This window comes from Adiantum capillus-veneris, chromosome 4 (genome assembly GCF_014529385.1).
Source record: "Adiantum capillus-veneris isolate H3 chromosome 4, ASM1452938v2, whole genome shotgun sequence".
Taxonomy (NCBI): Eukaryota; Viridiplantae; Streptophyta; class Polypodiopsida; order Polypodiales; family Pteridaceae; genus Adiantum; species Adiantum capillus-veneris.
The window spans coordinates 83032977-83055229 of NC_140934.1; the positions used below are offsets into that span (position 1 = coordinate 83032977).

The 22253-nt window shown below is 45.5% G+C and overlaps 1 protein-coding gene and 1 pseudogene across 1 annotated transcript; both read left to right on the plus strand.

Moving 5' to 3' along the window:
• The first annotated feature begins 3077 nt into the window (after window positions 1-3077).
• Window positions 3078-9549, plus strand: LOC147459509 (putative E3 ubiquitin-protein ligase ARI7; annotated as a pseudogene).
• Window positions 4957-6588, plus strand: LOC147459510 (uncharacterized). The gene is made up of 2 exons (XM_086509850.1): window positions 4957-5070; window positions 5155-6588. The coding sequence occupies exons 1-2, from the start codon at window positions 4957-4959 to the stop codon at window positions 6490-6492; spliced, it is 1452 nt and encodes a 483-aa protein (XP_086365976.1). The 3' UTR covers window positions 6493-6588.
• Window positions 9550-22253: the final 12704 nt, after the last annotated feature.

Sequence of the window (22253 nt, forward strand, 5' to 3'; positions counted from 1 at the left end):
AAAATAGTGAGTTTTGTAACACACCTTGTCCATGATTTTACCAAAAACATAGATTGTATATGCATCTCCATAGTGTTTTCTATATGTGATGTTGGTTCCTTACTAGATCCAATGTGCTTTTGAACTTTGACACAGAGGTTCAAACACCTTGAACTCCATCACATGGATTCAAATCAAGTATTGAGAACTCCAAATTCCCCTCTTTGTTGCCCATGTGTCTCTCTCTCTCGCTAAATAATGTCGTTGAAACCCCCATAAAGCTAGAAATTTAGAAAGGATTCCATTCATGGCCATTGCCACACGAGTCATGCCATTGTCTTCCTTGGAACCTATAAGAGGCTTGGAAATCAAAGTGAAAATCAATAGCAACACACAAGAGAAACTACAACGAGCTCAAATTGAAAAGAAAGATAGAAAAAAGAAGCCATTTTCATAAAGCAGGAGAGTTTTTCTTCTAGATGTACAAGCCATAAAGAAGTCATGTTCTTGCAAGACATATCATACCTCTTGATCCGTGACACTCTTTATATTGGCTCAAGAGCTTTAGCAGTTTTTTTCATCAATAACTCTAGCTTGCACACAATTGATATTCATCGTGATGCTTAAACCATACCTACAATCATCAGCTTGAAAATACATGCCATGGATATTCATCAATTTGAAGATGCTACAAATATCGTGATACCTTAGCAGAACAAATAGCCCTCGTGGAATTGCAAGTAACAAGTAGAGCCATACCCTCTATTTACCTAGAGCATGTTTTGCTTTCCCATCCTTTAGCTGACTCTGTGTGTGTGTGTGTGTGTGTGTGTGTGTGTGTGTGCCTCTCTCTCTATGTGGTTTGTCAAGACCCAGGATACATTTATTTGTTGCTAGCAAAGTTAGAGAAATAATGGAACTTATGCGTAGAGTTGTTGCAATAGTTGATGCAAAATTTTGATAAGGAGAATATGCTGTAGTACAAATGCTTTGGAAGGACTCACACCTGGTTGTTAGCTAGGTGTAAGACTAGTAGCTTCTTGTCGGGACAATCTCAGAGAGAGCCTAGATGTAGGTGAGGGAGGTAAGCACCTACAGGTCTTGGAGGTCTTTACCTTTGGGAAAAGCATACTTGAGTTGAATGAATGGACCCTATTCTTTGCCCAAATAATGGCTCGATATCCCATGCAACCAATCCTTCATTTGGGGAACTCCAAAGGAGACCAAGGTACCTGAGAAATACCACTTTTGAGAAATGCATACTAAAGTGGAGATGTTAAGTTTCCATTTGGCTACTACTGCACATCATTCTACCAACATCAATGGAAGTCTTCATTTGGGGAACTCCAAAGGAGAGCAAGGTACTAAGAAATTACTACTTTTGAGAAATGCATACTAAAGTGGAGCTGTTGAGTTTCCATCTGGCTACTACTGCACATCATTCTACGAGCATCAATGGAAGTCAACATCACTCCTCAACCTTGATTGTTCTCCACATTTTCCCAAGACTTGCAATTCCAAGGATACTTGTATCTAGGTTCTTCATTTGCAAGTGGACCAACTAAACTTGGCTTGCCTTGACAAAGAGCATGTAAGAGATAAGTGGTTTTCTTTGGAAGTGAAACATAGTCACAATAGTATCATAATGCATGCTAGAGTTTTGGAGCATAGAAAGTACCACCAAGCACCACGTTCTCTGCAAGAGGCCATATCAAGCACCCCATCTTCACATGGTTTCCAATGTCCACTTCTTGCACAATATTGCAGCATGCCTTCAAGACGCAAGCAGAGTTGATTTCTTATGTCGAAATCCATGACTCCACGGCTGCATGTTAGACAAGGTACACTCCTGGCCTTGTATATGTTGGTGCACATCCGGAAACTAACACACTCCACTAGATGACATTCTCAATGCTAGAGAAGATGATGAGCAAAACAATGCAGAATACCATATTTTTCCAAGAGCTTGTGATGAAAAACCTCATTATTTTCCACTTTCATATACCAGCATGTCTTTGAGAAGCAAGTATACATAGTCTCTTTTTCTTAGGGATCCTCACATCGCATCCGAGAGCTTCTTCTCCCACCCATGTTGGATGTAACGTGCAAGAAGTGGCTTCTTTAAGATCCAAGCATAAGTAATGCACTCACAGAAAGGCTTTTCACCTTGCATTTTCAAAAAGAAACATAACCTTCTTTTTCTGCCCATGTTGGAAAAAACTCACGACGCTTGTTGTCCTGAAGATGTAAGCGCCATAATCGCATTCATAAATTGTCCCTCACTTAACCTATAAGTGCAAATTGATGCTTCAAGGGGACGTTGCAACACTAATCAAAATAACAAACAACCACTGTAGTGTGCATGGCAATGTTGTTGCTTGTAGTCCACGGACCACAACATGTGAGATCCACTTAGTTGGAAACTATGTCCTCATCCACCCTCTTTGCGTTCTAATTACATTGCCTTTGTGAGACCCTGTTTCATGAAAAGCTGATGTTGTTGGGCTCCTTGCTTTCTCTAACCATATAACAGTCTTTGGTGCTATTGGCACCATTGGAGGTTCCTGGGGTGAGAACTCTTTCTTCCTTCAAGTGTGGAGAGTTGTTTCAATCAATTTACACAATGCCTTTAGGCAAATTTACACAATCAATTTGCCTCCGCGTGCATGCCAGCATCCAATCGCACTGCATCTTCAAAAGCCTGTCTTCCATAGTCGACATTGCCCCATTTACGACAAGCACCTAGCACAGCATGCCATACCACTTGAGTGGGATAGAATGGCATGTTCTTGATCATTGTCATAGCACTCTCTAATCGGCCAGAACGACCAACGAGATCAATCATGCATTGAGGACACTTACAAATGTGATTAGATCTGCATGCATTGAACCTGCACCCCAGATAAATTAAAGGCCTAATTGCCGGGTCAATCAAGTCAAGAAACGTCGTGGCCTGTCCAACCATTCACGACGAGTGGAGACTACTTATTAAAATTGTCTCTGGCCAGTTGCATATCGGAGTACAATTAGCTGAGCAGGATCTTGCGTTTGCCTAGCTGACGTGCGTGGCCTTCTCTTGGTAGTTTGTTGCGGATCAGATGGAATCAGACGAAGATTTACAGAGTTCTCGCTCAGATCATGAGACCTGTGAGGACGATGATCAGCATATGGACGTGGATGAAGGTGAAGCCCATGCAGATCTCTGCGGAGGCTACGTATACAATGATTTCGATGAGGTGAAGCCCATGCAGATCTCTGCGGCGCGGAAGGCACAGACGTTGCCATTTACTGTTTTAGCTGAAGAGGATATCAAGCAGCGCCAAGAGGCGGCCATCGAGAGTGTTATGTCGGTGTTGTTCTTGTCGAAAACGCAGGCTGGAATTCTTTTGCGGAATTATGAGTGGTGTCCTAACCGAGTCCACGAGAAATGGTTTGCCGACGAGTTGAGTGTTCGTGATCGTGTTGGTTTGTTGGAAAAGCCCACCGATTCCATCAAACCAGAGCAGGTAATTGCTGAAAGGCTTGTGGAGGAAATGAAATGCAGCATTTGTTTAGAGTATCATCCCATAGAGATAATGCAGGCGACAGCTTGTTGTGACGATTTTTTCTGCCTCTCTTGCTGGGGTGGCTATGTACATACATCTCTAAGTGAACTGGGCATGGGTTGCCTCTCGCTGCGATGTCCCATTTCTGGCTGCAATGCAGCGGTGGGAGATGATCTTATTTTTTCCGTGATGTCGCAAGAGGACAAGACGAAGTACATGCGCTACATACTCAGATCCTTTGTTGAAGGGAAGAATAGAACAGTAAAGTGGTGTCCGGCACCGAAGTGTGAGAATGCCATCGAGTTACGCACCTCACATAAGTGCGCCAGGCGTTATATATGTTGCCTGTGCATGTGGGCATAAGTTTTGTTGGAATTGCTCGGAGGAGGTCCACCGACCTGTGGAATGCAGCATGGCTGCAAAATGGCTTTTGAAAGCCTCAGCCCATCAGTCCCAAAATGCGGCTTGGATTGTCGAAAACACCAAACCTTGCCCGATGTGTAAACGGCCAATCCAAAAGAGTTCGGGTTGCATGCACATGACCTGCACGCCACCATGCAGCTTCGAATTTTGCTGGCTTTGTCTGGGACCTTGGTCTGAACATATTGGTGCAGGCGGCTATACTTGCAGCAGGTATGATGCCCAGAAAGAAGACCCCGAGCATCGTGAAGATGAAAGAAGACGAAGAACGGCCACAAAAACTCTTCAAACTAGTCGATACAACCATTACTATGACCGCTGGGCGTCGAATGAAACGTGGAGGACAATGGCACTCTCTCACTTTAGGGACAGTCACCCCTTGCAGCTGCAAAAGCTTCTTCAGAACTATTGTTTACCAATGTCGCAGCTAGAGTTTATCGGCGACGCTTGGCTTCAGATTGCTGAATGCCGCTGTGTCTTGAAATGGACTTATGCATATGGCTGTGTTTTGTTGGAATTGCTCGGAGGAGGTCCACCGACCTGTGGAATGCAGCATGGCTGCAAAATGGCTTTTGAAAGCCTCAGCCCATCGATCAGTCCCAAAATGCGGCTTGGATTGTCGCAAACACCAAACCTTGTCCGATGTGTGTTGGATGATTAATCCATGTCATCACACAAGTCAACAACCCACGCACCAGTACACACGTGGTCAGGTACACACGTGGTCAGATGCCAAACGGCATGCACCTCAATGAATCGCATGAACGTGTAACTGTCTCCATAACTGTATAAAACCACTCCCTTGGCAATAGAAAATATATCTCATTCTGGCCTATCGCCTTCTTGGGTTCCTCAGGCTTAAGAGCCTCCTTCTCTCTTTCTTGCCCACGCCTCTGCGTGCTCTCTCTCTCTCTCTCTCTCTCTCCCTTTCTCTTACATGGTATCATCGCTCAGGCGACCCTGGCTGCCCTGTACCAAACCCCACCATGCCTCCTGCGCATACCTTGCAGCTATGGTGAAGAGCCTCATGGCTGGTTCTCCTCGCTGCTCTGCGGCAAGCACGCCATGCCTCCTGCTTCGCAACCCCTGCTGTAGCAAAGCACCGCACTTCCAACCCGGCCTAATGGTGATGCTACCATCATTGAAATTTTCCTTGGGAACTTGGATGCCAAAGAGTACCCCACTGCTGCAGACAAAGACTCTCATGTAGATGACGACCATGCTTTTGTATGTAGATGACGACCATGCTACAAAAGCAGATGTTGGTGCTGCTGGTGCTGCCACCCCTACATTCGCTATTAAAGCAGAACCTGCTGCGGTTCAACTTACCCAAGCCCTACCCCTTTCTGGCGCTGCCCAGCCAGCAGGCCATGCTCTTGCCGCTGTTTCTTCCCACGCTGCAGACGGAGGTGCCACCGCACCTGTGAAGGAAAACCTAGAACACCTGCATGCGTCCTGCGCAGCTAACCCTTCTGCAGTCAATGCCGCAACTCCAGTCTTTGCTGTCGCCCATGCAGATGCGCACGCACGCGCCTGTGCAGCTTGCCCTGCAGTCGAACTTGCTGCTGCCATCTCCGGCGCTGTCAATCCTGCAGGACAAGATGACGTTGATGCTGCTGGTAGTGGTGCTGTTGAGATCCCTGTTGATGTCAACCCAGCAGACGTAACAAACGTCGCCGCCATCCCTGCTGAAGTCAACCCAGCAGACGTGACAAAACCGGCCCAACCTCCTTCTCCTGGTGCTGCGAAGTCAGCCGCAAACCAAGCAACCACCTCAGCAGTAGAAGCGGACGACCACCCTACTGCCGCTCTTGAGGTCATAACTGCAGCACAAGGTGATGTGGGCGCTGGTCCTGCCTACCCTCGAGATGCCGCCACCCTTGCGGCCATGCCATTCGTCAAGCATGCCGCAGATGACGCTGCAGCTGCCGTAGGTCCTACCTCAACACCTTCAGACGCTGATGCTGCCGCAGCCCTACCTGCCGCCCTTGATGCAACCACTGCAGACGAAGTGCGGGCAGCCAACGATGCAACTGTGACTGACGTCACACCTGCAGCACAACCTGCAGACGAGCCTACTGCGGTCAATATTGCCACCACCCCTCTTGAATTACCAACTGCTGCGGCCAAGAAGGATGCCCTTGCTTCCGCAGTTACTACAAGTGTAGCCATCATAGCAACCATTGCTGTTGTTGCGAACCTCGCTGCCATCAAAACTGATGGCACGCACGCTGCTGCCGCCCACCTTGCTGTCGACAACGACCCTGATGCAATGGCCTTGGCAGACGGACCTCGTGGAGACGAACCTGCTGGGGCCAAGATTGCCGCCTCCCTTGCAGAAGAGGACGAAGCAACCCAAGACGGTGCTGATATTGTCGCTGCTCCCAATCCCGCTATTGGTGAAGCGGCCTGCATGTCTCATCCCTTCTGGATGACTGCACCATGCCTCCCACTGCTGCTGAAGCTCATCTATGGCACTTTGAATTTCAAGTCGCTTATCTTGAGGCTCACCTCCCTAAAGCCAGCGCCCACAGTACTTCAGCCTTGAGGAATTCAACCTCGCAGTCTCCTCCAGCTTGCAACACTGCACTCTCCCACCCTCTTCATGCTGCTTCTTATGCATGGAATGCTCTTGTAGCGCCCAGCCTTGCTATGCACACCACCTTGCCCTGCAATTGCAATGGACACAATGCGGATGACCATTCAACTTCCTCCGCCTTACTCCCAGCTGCCAGCCCAGTCTCTGGAGTCCCTCCAGGCAAAGAAACCACCCTCCTCCATTACCATGAAGCAATCTACCAAGCTCCATTTGAGGCTGTCAGCTCAGCATGCAATGCTCATCCGAACGCTGCTCCAACTTTCCTTCAAGCTACCTTGAATGCTTCTTCCAATCCAGCATCCATATTGGATTTACTTGATGCTTATATTGTTGTCCCTCTTTCACCTGAGCATCATTTCCACCCTCTAGCCATTGAGAGACCCTTCCACACCAACACTCAAGGCGCTGATACAAGCATGTATACCTTTCCTTCGACACTTACCAAAGACATTCATCTTTCACTGACGGATAGAGTGTTGCAAGATCACTTGCAAACAACACAGGTTTTCCTATCTTCATGGCCTTCCATTGCCTTTGATCCCGGCGGACAAATTGATCACTACGTCGCAACTTCCTGTCCCGAGCCACTCTCTTCAAACTATCACTTTACCATGCACGAGATGCTAACAACCTTCCTTGACAGCCTACAGCAGGCTGTTTGCCTCAACGCTCTAGTCCTGCCCATCTACAATTCTCATATATCAAGTGGCCAACCTCTACAATCTACTCTACTACCAGTACACCTTATCCTCGACATCGACTAACACTCCCAAAGATGGATGTGTGCTTTCATTTCGCTTGTGGGGGCGAATATGTGGTGTTCAAGCTCTTGAAAGCATACATGTCGCGGACCAGAAAGAACCAACCAAAGCTCGTACAAAACGAAGATCCGAGTTGTTGGATTTCTTCATTGGAAAGTCAACTGTTGATCCGGGCTGATCAATTTGTAGCTGAGATGTCAAAATCGCATCATGTAGATTTGCATAAACATGATGTACAAACCTCACGCATGTAGCCTTGCATTCACCATGAATTTGTAACGCATGGATGCCCTTGTATGACGACATGTCTTATGGGGGCGTGTTGGATGATTAATCCATGTCATCACACAAGTCAGCAACCCACGCACCACAGACGTGGCCGGATGCCAAACGGCATGCACCTCAATGAATCGCATGAACGTGTAACATATATCTCATTCTGGCCTATCGCCTTCTTGGGTTCCTCAGGCTTAACAGCCTCCTTCTCTCTTTCTTGCCCACGGCTCTGCGTACTCTCTCTCTCTCTCTCTTTCTCTTACAATGTGTAAACGGCCAATCCAAAACTAGAGTTCGGGTTGCATGCACATGACCTGCACGCCACCATGCAGCTTCGAATTTTTCTGGCTTTGTCTGGGACCTTGGTCTGAACATATTGGTGCAGGCAGCTATACTTGCAGCAGGTACGATGCCCAGAAAGAAGACCCCGAGCATCGTGAAGATGAAAGAAGACGAAGAACGGCCAAAAAGAACTCTTCAAACTAGGCGATACACCCATAGCTATGACCGCTGGGCGTCGAATGAAACGTGGAGGACAATGGGACTCTCTCATCTTAGGGACAGTCACTCCTTGCAGCTGCAAAAGCTTCTTCAGAGCTATTGTTTACCAATATCGCAGCTAGAGTTTATCGGCGACTCTTGGCTTCAGATTGCTGAATGCCGCTGTGTCTTGAAATGGACTTATGCATATGGATATTATCTACCAGAAGAAGATGATACAGTGAAGAAGCAAATTTTTGAGTACCTTCAAGGTCAGGCCAATGAGCGGAAGGCAAGGGGCAATAGTAAGCAGCTCCGGAGGAGAGATCATTTGAGAGGATTTTACTATTGAAGAGCTCACCTGTGTGGAAGAGGGCTTACGAATTTTCTTTCAAATTTCAATAATGTATGTACATAGAGTTTAAATGTTTCCATCTTCTCTAAGAAACAAGGAAGTAAGCCCGCCATTCCCCAGGACTGGGAAGTAGGGAGAGAGTGCGCAGTAGAAGGTTGAGGTCGAAAGAGCTACACCTGATCTCCAAGGCACCAAAGGGAGCCGCCAACGGGCTGCTCAGGAAGAGAGAACTGCATCAAGCTTTCAATCCATGGGGAGAGAGCTTGAGGTGAACTGCATTCAGCCCGGTCAAAATCAAAAGAGGGGAGCAGCTATTGGAAAGTTTTCTTCATGTTATTGTCTCTAGGATGAGGTCTTCCGCTATGAAGTAATTAGTCCATGAGCAAAGTTTTCTTCATGTTATTGTCTCTAGGCTGAGGTCTTCTAAAGGCCAAGGTGGAAGAAGAAGAGCGTAAGTCCATGAGCAAAGTTTTGAGGGTGGCGCTACGAAAAGAGAGGAAGCTATGCATTGCTACAGGTATAAAATGTCATCCGTCTATACCAGGTGTTAATAGGGTAGATGACCTCAATACGCAGAAGATCATGGGTTCTGGTGTTCAGGTTAGCAAAGCTTTTTCTATGGAGACTTGTGCAAGCTGCCATATGCTTGACGCTCATAGAGTTGGAACACCTGAAGCTGTCATGGAACCTTTGCAAGAACAGGAGGAGACAGTAGTTGAAGACCAAGGAAAGAATTGTGGATATGAAGCTTATGTAGATGCTGACATAGCGGGCACGGAAAAGCAAGGGGCTGATCATGATGCTGATAGCCTTGATGATGAAGAGAATGCAGAGGATAAGGTCTCAAGTGCTGATCTTAAGCATTGCAATGCGATTAGGGGCTTGATGCCAATTTGGCATGAGAAGCATGGTGAGCCTCATAAGCTGGCAATCCGGCATGTAGAGCAAGATAGACATAACAGTATGTATTAGACTTGTGATGAGTGTGTGGTTTGCAAGGATAGTGACTTGTCTTTGCTAGGTAAAGAGAATGCCGGTATTCATGATGGTATGGATGTTATGTCTAACACTTGTGAAATAAATGCTGCAATACAAGGGGTTGGGCAACCAACCACTCTGGATCATGAGGAGTAGGAAGTGAAGGTCAAGCTGGCGTGTTTTGATTTGATGCAAGTTGAGAAAGTTTCTCCCAATGCTCACACGTCTGCTTCCATCTTGAAGGCATGTGCAACTTCAAAGGAACAGGTAGCTCATACAGAGATTGAGGAAAAAGAGCTTTTGCAGAGCTCGGTGATTAACAGTGCATTGTTGGCGAAAACTCAAGAGGTGCCGAGTGGGCTATCTATTTGTAACGCTATAACCTGGAATGCACTAAACACAGTATATGTGAAGTATGGCCATGGCGAGAGTATGCTAAAGGCTTTTGACCGGATGCTTCTAGATGTCATGAGTGTACGAATGTACCCCTTTGATCCAGGTGGGGCTCTTGTTTGAGTATCTAGCAGCCGGAGGCAGCAGAGGGAGTGATCTCAAAGCCAACTACAGTGTATATATACGATCTTTTTTTCATATTTTTAGAGCTTTCCAAATGTTGTACGGGTTTCTTGGTGGCATGTGTGTGTGTGGTTCCACAACAAAGCTTGGGTTGAGCATTAATGCTCAACTAAGGGGTTGGGCAAAGATGATGGATTCCAAGTTGTCCTCAACCAATGCATGCGAGAGCTTGGCAATCCCATAGCTAGGGAATGTCTATGCAAGGAGTGAAGCACGTTCAAGTGTGTATCTAAGTGGAAGCTATGGGAGTTGATCTCATCGGGGCCGATTAATCAAGGTTAAACATGTTTTGAAGCTTTAGTTTGGTCGTCATGCAAGAAGTCCCCTAGTGGAGGACAATTGGATATTCATTTTTTCAAGGGACCTTCTTTTATCACTTGTGGTTTCCTTGACACCCATTGCTACCAAAAAAGCCTAAGCAATCAAGAGATACTCCACGTGGGTCTCTCAACACTGCTGACTTTGAGCATGCAAAGAAACACAATGCAAAGAAAAGGCCATGCACACGGTGCAACGCCTCACATTAGATTCATCTCCTAAACATTTTGCTGTAGAGGTTCTTCATACGAAAGAAGAGCACGTGTTGTGTGCCTGCTTCAATGTGGGTCCACCTTTAGCCCCCATGAGTTGATCTATAAGCTAGTCAAGAAATTGAAGCTTACACAGACTCCCTGCTTCCACAAGTATGTGGTAGCACAGATGTCGAGAAGTGATAAAGAAGTATGGGACACGGTAATTCAAGGGGTTGAGCTTATTGTTCAAGATCATACGATGACCCTGGACTTTCAAGTTATGAACATGGACCGTGCTGATTTAGTTTTAGGATGAGATTGGCTGCATGGTTTAGGAAACACATTGCACATTAGTTACGAACACAACTCCTTATCCTTTGTGGCCAATGGTAAACGTGTGTTTTTGCTTGGTGAGAAAAATATACCATTTGCACCTCTTATATGTACAGCCAAGCTTTCTATTTTAGGGAAATCAAATTTAATAGATGAAGTCTTTTTGTGTTATTGCTTGTTTCCAAGTCTTGTGAATTCTCAAAGTGTTGTGGATTCTAGTTATGGTATGCAAAGTGCAATGGATTCTAGTTATGGTATACAAAGTGCAATGAATTTTAATGAAAAGCAAAGTGCTAACAATGTTAGAGCAAAGTGCTCTCAATTCTAATAATGTTCAGCAACGTGCAACTATTGTAAAATAAGCATTACAGGAATTACAAAATTCTCCATCCCAGCATAACTTCAGTTTACTTTCTCCTTTTGCACGGCAATAGTTGAATCACTTACTCACGGAGTATAGTGATGTTTTCTCAAGTGATTTACCACCAGGTTTACCCCCTACACGTGATGTGCAACATGCCATAGAGGTACTGCCAGGCACTAAACCGGTGAGTAAACCACCTTATCGTATGAGTGGTAGTGAGGCCAAGGAGGTTGAACATCATATGGCTGATTACCTCGCCCATGGTTTTGTTAGACCTAGCACTTCACCTTGGGCATCACCAATTCTATTGGTAAAAAAGAAAGATGGTATAATGCACATGTGCATAGATTATTGCGGATTAAACGTGATAACCATCAAGAATAAGTATCGTCTACCTCAAGTGGATGAGTTGTTTGATCAACCCCAGGGGGAAAGATATTATACAAAGATAGATCTTTGTTCAGGATACCATCAAGTGCGTATCCTTTTGAAAGACATAGCTAAGAGTGCCTTTAGAACACGGTTTGGGCATTATGAGTTTTTGGTTATGCCTTTTGGTTTAATCAATGCTCTAGCCACATTTATGATACTCATGGATAGTGTCTTGCGTCCTTATCTTGGAAAATTTGATGTGGTATTCCTTGATGACATTCTCATTTACAGTAAGACTGAAGATGAACTTATAGAACACTTAACATTAGTGTTTGGACTACCTAATACAAATCGTGGCCATGATGCCATATGGGTAATTGTAGACCGTCTAACAAAGATGTGTCGATTCATTCCCACTAAGACTACGGTTAAGACACCGAAACTAGCACAGCTATTTATAGAGAATATATATAGACTATATGGTCTACTAGCTAGTATCATTAGTGATAGAGATCGAAAGTTCGATAATCACTTCTGAAGAGCTGTGTTCAAAAAGTTGGACACTACACTTAATCTTAGTATGGGTGATCATCCACAAATAGATGGTCAAAACGAAAGGGTTAATCAAGTGCTAGAGGATATGCTACGAGCATACGTTAGCAAGAAGCAAACCAATTGGAAATACTACTTGCCAATCTTGGAATTTGATAATAATAGTTCAAAGCATGTGACTACAGGGTTTAGTCCATTTATGCTTTTATATGGTTTTCAACCTAGATCATCCGTTACGGTGGGGTTGGCTACAAAGAAGATACAAAAAGTAAAGGATTTTCTCCAAGCCCATTCTGATATGCTTCGAGTTGCTCGATAGAATGTTAAGCAAGCTCAAGATCAATATAAGAAGTACGCCAATGAGCATCGCCATCTTGATACTTTTCAAGAAGGTGACAAGGTTTTCCTCAACGTTCCAGAACATTCAGAAAGTCTAAAGATGGAAAAAGTTGCTAAATTGTCACCACGCTAATGTGGACCGTTTACTGTCCTCAAACGTATAGGTCAAGTGGCATATAAGTTTGTGATGCGCGCAAGCACAAAACGGGCCTCGACGGCCTCAAACGCCGAGCCCCAGACACACCGAGCTGGCCACGGGTAGTAAATAGGGGCACCACCTAGCTTGGAGCGGCTAGGACGCAGACAAAAGCCATGCAAAACCCTGCTAACACAACACACCGCGAGAGAGAGAGAGAGAGAGAGAGAGAGAGAGAGAGAGAGAGAGAGAGAGAGAGAGAGAGAGAGAGAAACGCAAACGGAGAGATAGTGAAAGCCCCCCTTGAAATGTCGGGGCGAGCTTGATTCAACGTGATAGTTACAAAAGCTTCTTCACTTTGGCGAGATGGCGATGGTGGAGAGAGAGAGAGAGAGAGAGAGAGAGAGAGAGAGAGAGAGAGAGAGAGAGAGAGAGAGAGAGAGAGAGAGAGAGAGAGAGAAACTACTAGTGCGTTCTCTAAGGAGATTCCATGCATGCAGGGTGTGTGCTGGTTGGCTGTGTTGTCTGCCTGGGCTGTGTGTCTGTCTAGCTATTGTTACAGGCTGTTGTCGTCCCTGAGAGTGACCTCTCAGTGTGCTTTTATAGATGTAGGATGCTTTGGTTTAGCTTATATTAATTGGGTTTAAGATTCTAATCTAAAGAGACAAAGCGAGCAACCGGGCCCCAGACGGTTGATTGCTGCTCTGTCTTGGGAGGAATAAGAAAAGATTTATCTCCTAGGTGGGCCTTTGTGACCATCACCTAGAAAGAGGTGGAACATACAAATGGGATTTTTTACAAATTTTGGCTTCTAGAAAGAGAGAATGAACTATTCTATGGTTATTTCCAAAAAAGTGCATCGTAGATGAAAGCGTTGGTGAAATGGGAGCTCCCCGGGCGTGTCGGTAAAGTGCGGGCTGATTTTGATGCCTGCTGGGGCATCCCTTTGGCGTAAATCTTCATTTTTTTTGTTGTCTTTGTGTGCTTTTGGTGTCGCGTCTCCTTTCATCGATGTCACGTTGATGTCTTTGTGTCCTTCTTATTGTGTTTGCGGCATGTATGTGTGTGTTTTTTATAGTGTGTGTGTGTGCGTTTATGCGTGTAGTGTATTGCGAGTGTATGTGATTGTGATTGTGGGTGCATGTACGGGTGAGTGAATGTATGTGTGCGAGTGATAGAGTGTGTATGTGTGTGTGAGTGGTGGGGAGTGTAGGCGTGAGTGTATGTGATTGTCATTGTGGGTGCGTGTACGGGTGAGTGAATGTATGTGTGCGAGTGATAGAGTGTGTATGTGTGTGTGAGTGGTGGGGAGTGTAGGCGTGAGTGTGTGTGTGAGAGAGAGTGAAAGTGAGAGCTTGTATGTGTGAGAGAGAGATCGAGTGCTTGTGTGTGATAGAGAGTATGTGCGAGTGCTCGTGTGAGAGAGAGAGAGAGAGAGAGAGAGAGAGAGAGAGAGGGAGAGAGACTGAGAGTGGGTGGGTGAGGGGCTATAGAAGAGAGGAAGAGCAAGAGTGACAAAAAGAAAGAGAGCGAGACTGAGGGGAAAAGAGGGTGCGGGGGGGGGGGTTACTACAAGGTCAACGGGAGGGGGGGGCAGCATGCCCCCCCTCTCCCTTGTCTCCTCTCTCCCCTCTAATAATGGAGGGGAGAGGCAGTAGGGGGGCATTGGTGGAGAGAACAAGACAGGGAGAGAGAGAGAGCGGGGCTCTCTCTTTGCCGATAGTGAGGGGGGGGGGGGGGGGGGGGGGGGGGGGTGCTCCATCCCCCCATGCACTGCTGCACGTCAAGGGGGGGGATGGACGGAGGTGTCGGCCGTCATCTTCTCCTTTTTTTGTCATTTTTTTGTAATTTGAAATTATCACCCCCCTCTTGGGGGGTTTTCCCATAGTGCTGGAAGTCGAAAAGGCAGGCGAAATCCATTGCAATGCCATCATGATATGGATGGTCCTAAACCAGTCCCCTGAGTCTTGTGTGCGTTCCATATATGGTGAAATAGTACATGACTATTTGAATGCATACAAGAAGAGCAGGACTTCCCATCCTGTTGCTACCAAAGAACCAATCAATCTTGAAGAACTTAATATGCCACGTCCTTTGTATCTATTTGCAAATTTTACAGCCATGCCATTGATAGCCTGGCATCCCACAAAGAGGTGGGCTAGATCTTTTTTTCTATTCTGCATCCCAAGCAATGATCAAACCCGATTCCTCTTTCTTGTATTTTAACGCCCGTTGGCAGAGCACGCCATATTACTTTCCACAAAAATATCTTCATATGCTGAGGCCCATTAGTCAACCAGAGAATCGTCGGTGCTGCCAAAAATATACCATATGCTCTGGGATGAGAGGGAAAGAGAAAGAAACAATTTTTTGAAAATTGGCCATCATTAGCCCTCCCCTTGGAGCTAGAGGCATTCATGCCTCTAGCTCTGCTTCTGATTCTCTGGCGGGTGTGTTGGACAGCTCTCCCTCCTCTAGAATATCTACTATGAACTCTGGATCAAACCTTAAGAAGTACCGTTTGAGCCGCTATCCATTGAATCTGATTTTATGAATGTGGCCATTTGCTTCCAAATATTTGTAACTGCCATTGGCATATCGCCGTTTGACAATGAATGGCCCCTCCCATCTGGGCTAAAATTTATTATCTTTCCTTGTGTCAAACCTGTTTTCATACCTTAGCACTAACATACCTTTCTCCAGACCTTTTTCTTTTAGCCCTTGATTGAATGTGAGTCGGCGTTGCTCTGCCTGCATTGCATAGTAGTTGATTGCTTCTTCTAGGTCTACCTAGCTGCAGCCTTTCTAGATCCAAAATGTGGTTGCGAAGATGGGCAATTGGACGTTGTAGCTGGCTAGCCATGACTCGTAAGCTGGCTATCTACACTTCAATGGGCAAGATGGCCTCTTTTCCATACACCAGATGAAAAGGGGTGAAACCTAGGGATGTTCGAAATGTGGTGCGGTAGGCCCAAAGAGCGGCCATGAGATGCTTATCCCATTCACTTGTGTGATTATTCACCTGCTTTGTGATGATTTTACAGATCATGCCGTTTACCTTTTCCACTAGGCCATTGCACTGTGGATAGTACGGAGTTGAGTGTTGGCGTGTGATGCCTAGCTTCTTCATCAATTCTCCCACTAAATCTCCTCTGAAGCCTGGTCCTCTATCAGATATTATTTCCAAAGGGGTGCCAAAACGGCAACAGATGTACTCAAATATGAACTTTTCTACCTCTTGGGCTGTAATGCGTGTGGTCGCTGCTGCTTCTACCCATCGGGTCATGTAATCCACACCAACTAAAATGTACAGTTTACCTGGCTGGGCCCTTGGTAAAGGACCAATTGCATCAATTCCCCACTTCTCGAATGGGCCATATGAGATGATAGGCGTCCGTGGCTCATAAGTTAGTGTTCTATCACTGGAGATTTGACAAGCTTTGCATGTCTTGCACCAATGATGCACATCCCTGTTCAGACTAGGCCAATAGAACCCTGCCTGTAGAATCTTCCTACTAGTGATGTCTAGAGCAAGTGGCCGCCACAAACATCATCATGGCAGCTTGAGATTACCTCCATGATTTCACTGGAGACGGGCACCCGCCTTAGGATCTGGTCTTTTCCCTTGCAGTAAAAAGTGTCGTTGATAAGGCGGTATCTTGTGGCCTTGCGGACAAGACATGTTTTCTGGCCTTTGGTATACCCTTCATGACATTCTCCTGCATTTAAGAAATTGATGATATCTGGCATAGCATCCCTACCTTGAAAGAGGGGCAACTTCAGTTTGATTGCTCCCACGGGAACATCTTGTATTATGTCCTTTGCTAGAGCATCGGCTTCTTGATTTTTTTCCGTGGGGACGTGAAATAATTGCACAGCTTCGAACTTTTTCAAAAGATCCTTAACTTGACATAATTGGCCAAGCAAAACCTGATTTTTATAAACCCAAGTACCATTTATCTGCTTGATTAGGAGCATAGCATTGCCAAACACATTTAAGCGTTGGATCCCTTGCAAAACACATTGCCCTAACCCAAGAATGAGGGCTGCATACTCTGATTCGTTGTTGGAGTGAGAGTGTAATAGTTTCCCAATAGAGAATACTTTTTCTCTTTGCTCATTGAAAATGACAATGCCGGCTACAGCTTGGTCCATTGCTTTGACTGTGTTAATCCCTTGGGATCTCTGAGGATGACCCCCATCACTTCGATGCTACTGTCACTTTCCTCGGTGGTTGTTGTCTCTTCTCCTGAGGTGGTCAAAGAGTCTCTAGTGAACTCATCTTCTGACGAATCCAAAATCATGTTGCCTTGCTTACCTGTCCTCATGTCGTAGAATATGGACTTACCCTTAGCATCCTTCATCTGGATCATTCCGGTACTCCAGTCCTGCTTAGCTTCCATAGCCATGAGCCATGGTCTTCCAAGGATGATAGGATAGCCCCCCCCCTTTGCGTAGCATGACAAAAATTTCTACCTCCACTTCTGTGTTGAATGCCTTTATTTTGACAGCATTCACAATACCCACGCACTTCACTTTAACGTTGTTCGCCATTTTAGCTCGGCAAGGTGCTGGCCTACTTACTTCTAGGCCTAGATGGTGCATCATTTTCTCACTCATGACGCATATCTGCGCACCACCATCTATGTAAATGTTAGAGATGCGTTGCCCCTTGATGTGGGAATTCATGATGGGTAGGATGTTGTCAAGATTTCTCCTAGAGATAGCCCCAGCTATCCTTGGTCTTGACTTTCTGGTACTTACCATCTTCGTCCACTATCTTCTCATTCTGGTGCAAGATGAAGTAATTGGGGCCAGGTAATTTTCGAACCCTGCATTAAGACATCCTGAACTAAGTCATATGGTTTAGCATACTCACCCAGCGAAAAATCCACGATGTCGATCTTTTGACGAAGCTTAGACACCTGCTTGCTAGACTCTCCTTTCCCTTTCATCTTATCCTCCCTCTGAGAGGCCTCCTTGTGCCTAGCATGCTTCACTCCCATGGCATCTACTTCTCCTGCTTTTCCTTTTCCTTTGTCCTTCTCTTTGAGACACTCTTCTACCTTTGTCTTGCCTTTGGCTTCAAGACTGATGACACTTACTGCTTGGTTTCCAACAGGTGATAGAGGTGGAATGGGAGGTTGTGGTTGTGGTTGTACAGGTGGTCGTAGGATTTGGATTGGTGGAGTCAGCCCTGGCTGCCTAGGTGGTGGTGGCCTCGCCCTTGGTGGTGAAACCTAGTTCTGTCTCCCTCCTCTATTGAAGTTCTATCTTCTAGGGTGAGGAAAATAGTACATGCCATGGACGTCCTCTCCAAAGTTGTAACAAAAGTAATCCTGATTCTGCCTTTGTTGCCCTCTTCCTTGTTCTGGATTTTTGGCAGGTGCATGCCCTTGCTGCACCAAATGGACTGAAATATTCTCTATCTGGTTGGTGATTCGATTGAGCAGGTCTTGTTGTTCCTCACAGCAGGCTCCTGTTCCTGATCTCTTTGGATGGATGTTGCAGGTGCGGCGAGGTGTGGTCGATCCCTTCCCGATTCCTCTCCTTTGGTAGTCCTGGTTTGTAGACGCATCTTCTTATCTTTACGACGGGCCACTTCAACTGCTACCTCATATGTAGCAGGAAACCTTCCCCTTACCTTATCCTTAAGAATCAGCCACAAAACGATCCTTCTTTAGAAAATCGAGCGCTCCTTCACCCTCCCTCAGTGATGCAACCCATCGCCCCCAAAAATCTATGAACTTTGACTCGTAGGCTGCATATTCAATCATACTCCCCTGCTTCAATTCTATCAACAACTTCCATAACTTCTCCAATGTGGTGCCTTCTTCGAAACGCTTTAGAAATGCTGCTCTCAGTAGGTCCCATCTTTCCTTGGTGGCCTGCACGAAGGCCAACTACCATGACCTCGCTTCCACTTTCATTAATAGTGGAAAGATTCGTAGACGTGAAGCATCATCATCTCTCCCAGAGATGACACATGCTATCTCAAAGTTATCCAAGAAATCTGTCGCGTCTCCCCCCACCTTACCAGTGAAGGTTGGGAAGGAAACATTTTCCATTGCAGACAAGATTTTCAAACTCTTTTTCTTTCTTTTTGTTTCCTTTTTAAAAAAAATACAACTGACTTAGCGGCTTATAGCGGCTTTTTACAAGGCTGGGTGGATAACTCAAACCAGAATAAAAATCGACACATTGAAAGAGTGATGGTAATCTAACACAGGGAGGATAATGGGATTTGGGGAGGTGAGGATCTCTCCTAGTGCTGCATCACCAAACAGGAACACAATCCTTTGTTGGAAGAAGATTTTCCTATCTACATGAATAATCACATGCATGTGTTGCAAAAACCTAAACGGGAAAAAGGTTGGCCCATTATCCATCATGTACAGAGTGTAGAGCAACTCACTTACACCCTTACTATACCGGTGGTTGTGATGCATGAAGCGCACATCTTCGTACAATCTTCTACTCCCGGCTCAATGCACACTGGGCGAGAGAAGTCCACTTCGATTGGCCTCCCATTCTGCATTCGCTGGCAGCGATTAGGCGGGCGATCTTCCGTCAACTCTTCACGACCCAAAGAGAGTGTGGGCCCGCTCAAATTTTGTAGATGCTTCAGGCTCGATGAGCTCACCGTAAAAATTGATGTACTTTGTGGACTTTCCTCAAGCCTTGGAAAAGAAGAACCAGGTGCTTTATGCAAAACTTCTGCCTCTTCCTTACCTCTTTTTTCGGCACTCATTGATAGAGTGTGGTGGGCGACGGCAGTGAGAACAACCTGTAGTTCTCCCTCTCCTGGCTCTTGATTCCGGGTTAGAAGGGGGGGTGCGAGGACTTACTTCTTGGATGTTTATGACAACGTATCCTGGCAGCAGCACTTTGATGAAGACTCGCAGTTTACAGCTTGTAAAATTTGGAGGTTTTCGAGAAGCCCTCCTCACTCGGGGCACCAAAATGACGCACGCAAGTGCAAACCGGGCCCCGACGGCCTCAAACGCCAAGCCCCAGACACGCCAAGCTGGCCACGGGTGGTAAATAGGGGCACCACCTAGCTTGGAGTGGCTAGGATGCAGACATCACCCATGCAAAACCTTGCTAACACAACACACCACAAGCGAGAGAGAGAGAGAGAGAGGGAGAGAGAGAGAGAGAGAGAGAGAGAGAGAGAGAGAGAGAGAGAGAGAGAGAGAGAGAGAGAGATACTACTAGTGCGTTCTCTAAGGAGATTCCATGCGTGCACGGTGTGTGCGTAGTGACCCTTGGAGCCAATGTGCATGCTTGATTCACTCAAGTGTTGGTTGGCTGTGTTGTCTTCCTGGGCTGTGTGTCTATCTGGCTGTTGTCGTCCCTGAGAGTAACCTCTCAGTGTGCTTTTATAGATGCAAGATGCTTTGGTTGAGCTTAAATTAATTGGGTTTAAGATTCTAATCTATAGAGACAAAGCCAGTAGCCGGGGGGCCCAAACGGTTGACTGCTACTCTGTCTTGGACGGAATAAGAAAAGAGTTTTCTCCTAGGTGGGCCTTTGTAACCATCACCTAAAGAGAGGTGGAATATACAAATGGGATTTTTTACAATTTTTGGCTTATGGAAAGAGAAAATGAACTATTCTATGGTTATTACCAGAAAACAGCGTCGTAGATGAAAGCGTTGGTGAAATGGGAGCTCCCTGGGCGTGTCGGTGAACTGCGGATTGATTTCAATGCTTGCTGGGGCATGCCTTTGGCATAAATCTTCATTTTGTTACTGGCTTTGCATGCTTTTGTTGTCGCATCCCTTTCATCGATGTCGCGTTGTCGGAAAGTATGCGGTCTAGCTGGGAAGGTGCAGAACCTCTGGCTATGAGAGTTCGTGATGAGAGTCACAAACACTTTAAGGAAAAGCGTTTATGGAAAATGACCAACTCGCTTCCTAAAGATGACTGAAAATCTAAGAGCGTTCATGACAAGACTGTCACAAACCCTCTTCCCTATTGTGCTTTGGAAATTGCTTGTTTTCGTAGGCGAGTTTGTGATGGAAGGATCACCAAATCACATTCAATTTTACTTGAAAGAGAAATTAAAAGCACTAAAACTTCAGCCATGAGACCTAAACTCTCATACAAGCACAATCCCCAATATATCAAAACCCAAACCTCTTTCATGGAATCATGTAGCCTCGCCCCCAATTACATAGTCGGAGCATCAAAGAGTTGAAAGGAATACACGAGCTTCCACCTTCACGACGACCATTTTCTGATTTTGCAAAGATATAAGAGCTTCTAAATTGAATCCCACACACTTTTTTGATAAGGGGAAACCCTAATTCACTCCCTCACAAGCTCAGAAACAAGATTACGAAGAGGCAGGACTACTCTACACATAGATTGAGCAACCATGGAAGCAATTGCACAATAGTGTATTTTTGCAGGTTTTTACACTTAAAAGCAGAATTCTCTCTCTTCCCCATGGCATTCTCAGCTGATGTGTCATTTTTTGGGTATTTTTACCTAATTTGACCAAAATTAGGTCAGTTTTGGCCCATTTTTGACCCAAAAATGCCGTTTTTCATGTGAAAAATTCCAAATGGAGTCGGGAAAATTCTTCAAATTGTGGGATCACCTACATACGTATAAAAAGCATGGATATGAATCATTTTTCATCACTTTTCCATTTTGGATCACTTTCCATGCAATTTTACGACGACGCCTGTAAGCTGCTATTTTTGGCAGTTTTTACCCGCATCAATCTTTGTAGGCGAGGTGAGTGTGCCGCCATAAAACACTTGGAATATGTACGTCATGAAACCAAAATAGGCATCTATCAAGTGGAAAAACACGCAAAGGCGCCACATCGAGGGCCATGACTCCCCGGTTAGGTATGTACATAATAGCGACCGCAGTAGCCGCTTCAGCATATATCACAATATGTACATTATTGATTTTCTTTCCATGCATCAAGAAGGTTCAAGACTGAGGTGAATGTTTTTATTTTACAAAAACGTGTCGAAAAGCATGCGGTCTAGCTGGAAAGGTGCAGAACCTCTAGCTGTGAGAGTTCGTAATGAGAGTCACAAACACTTTAAGGAAAAGCGTTTATGTAAAATCACCAACTCTCTTCCTAAAGATGACTGAAAATCTAAGAGCGTTCGTGACAAAACTGTCACAAACCCTCTTCCCTATTGTGCTTTGGAAATAGCTTCTTTTCATAGGCGAGTTTGTGATGGAAGGATCACCAAATCACATTCAATTTTACTTGAAAAGAGAAATTAAAAGCACTAAAACTTCAGCCATGAGACCTAAACTCTCATACAAGCACAATCCCCAATCAAAATCCAAACCTCTTTCATGGAATCATGTAGCCTCGCCCCCAATTACATAGTCGTAGCATCAAAGAGTTGAAAGGAATACACGAGCTTCCACACCATTTTCTGATTTTTCAGAGGTATAAGAGCTTCTAAATTTAAGACCACACACTTTTTGATAAGGGGAAACCCTAATTCACTCCCTCACAAGCTCAGATACAAATTTGCGAAGAGGCGGGACTGCTCTACACATAGATTGAGCAACCATGGAAGCAATTGCATAGTAGTGTATTTTTGCAGATTTTTACACTTAAAAGCAGCATTTTCTCCCTTCCCCACGGCATTCTCAGCTGATGTGTCATTTTTTGGGTATTTTTACCAAATTG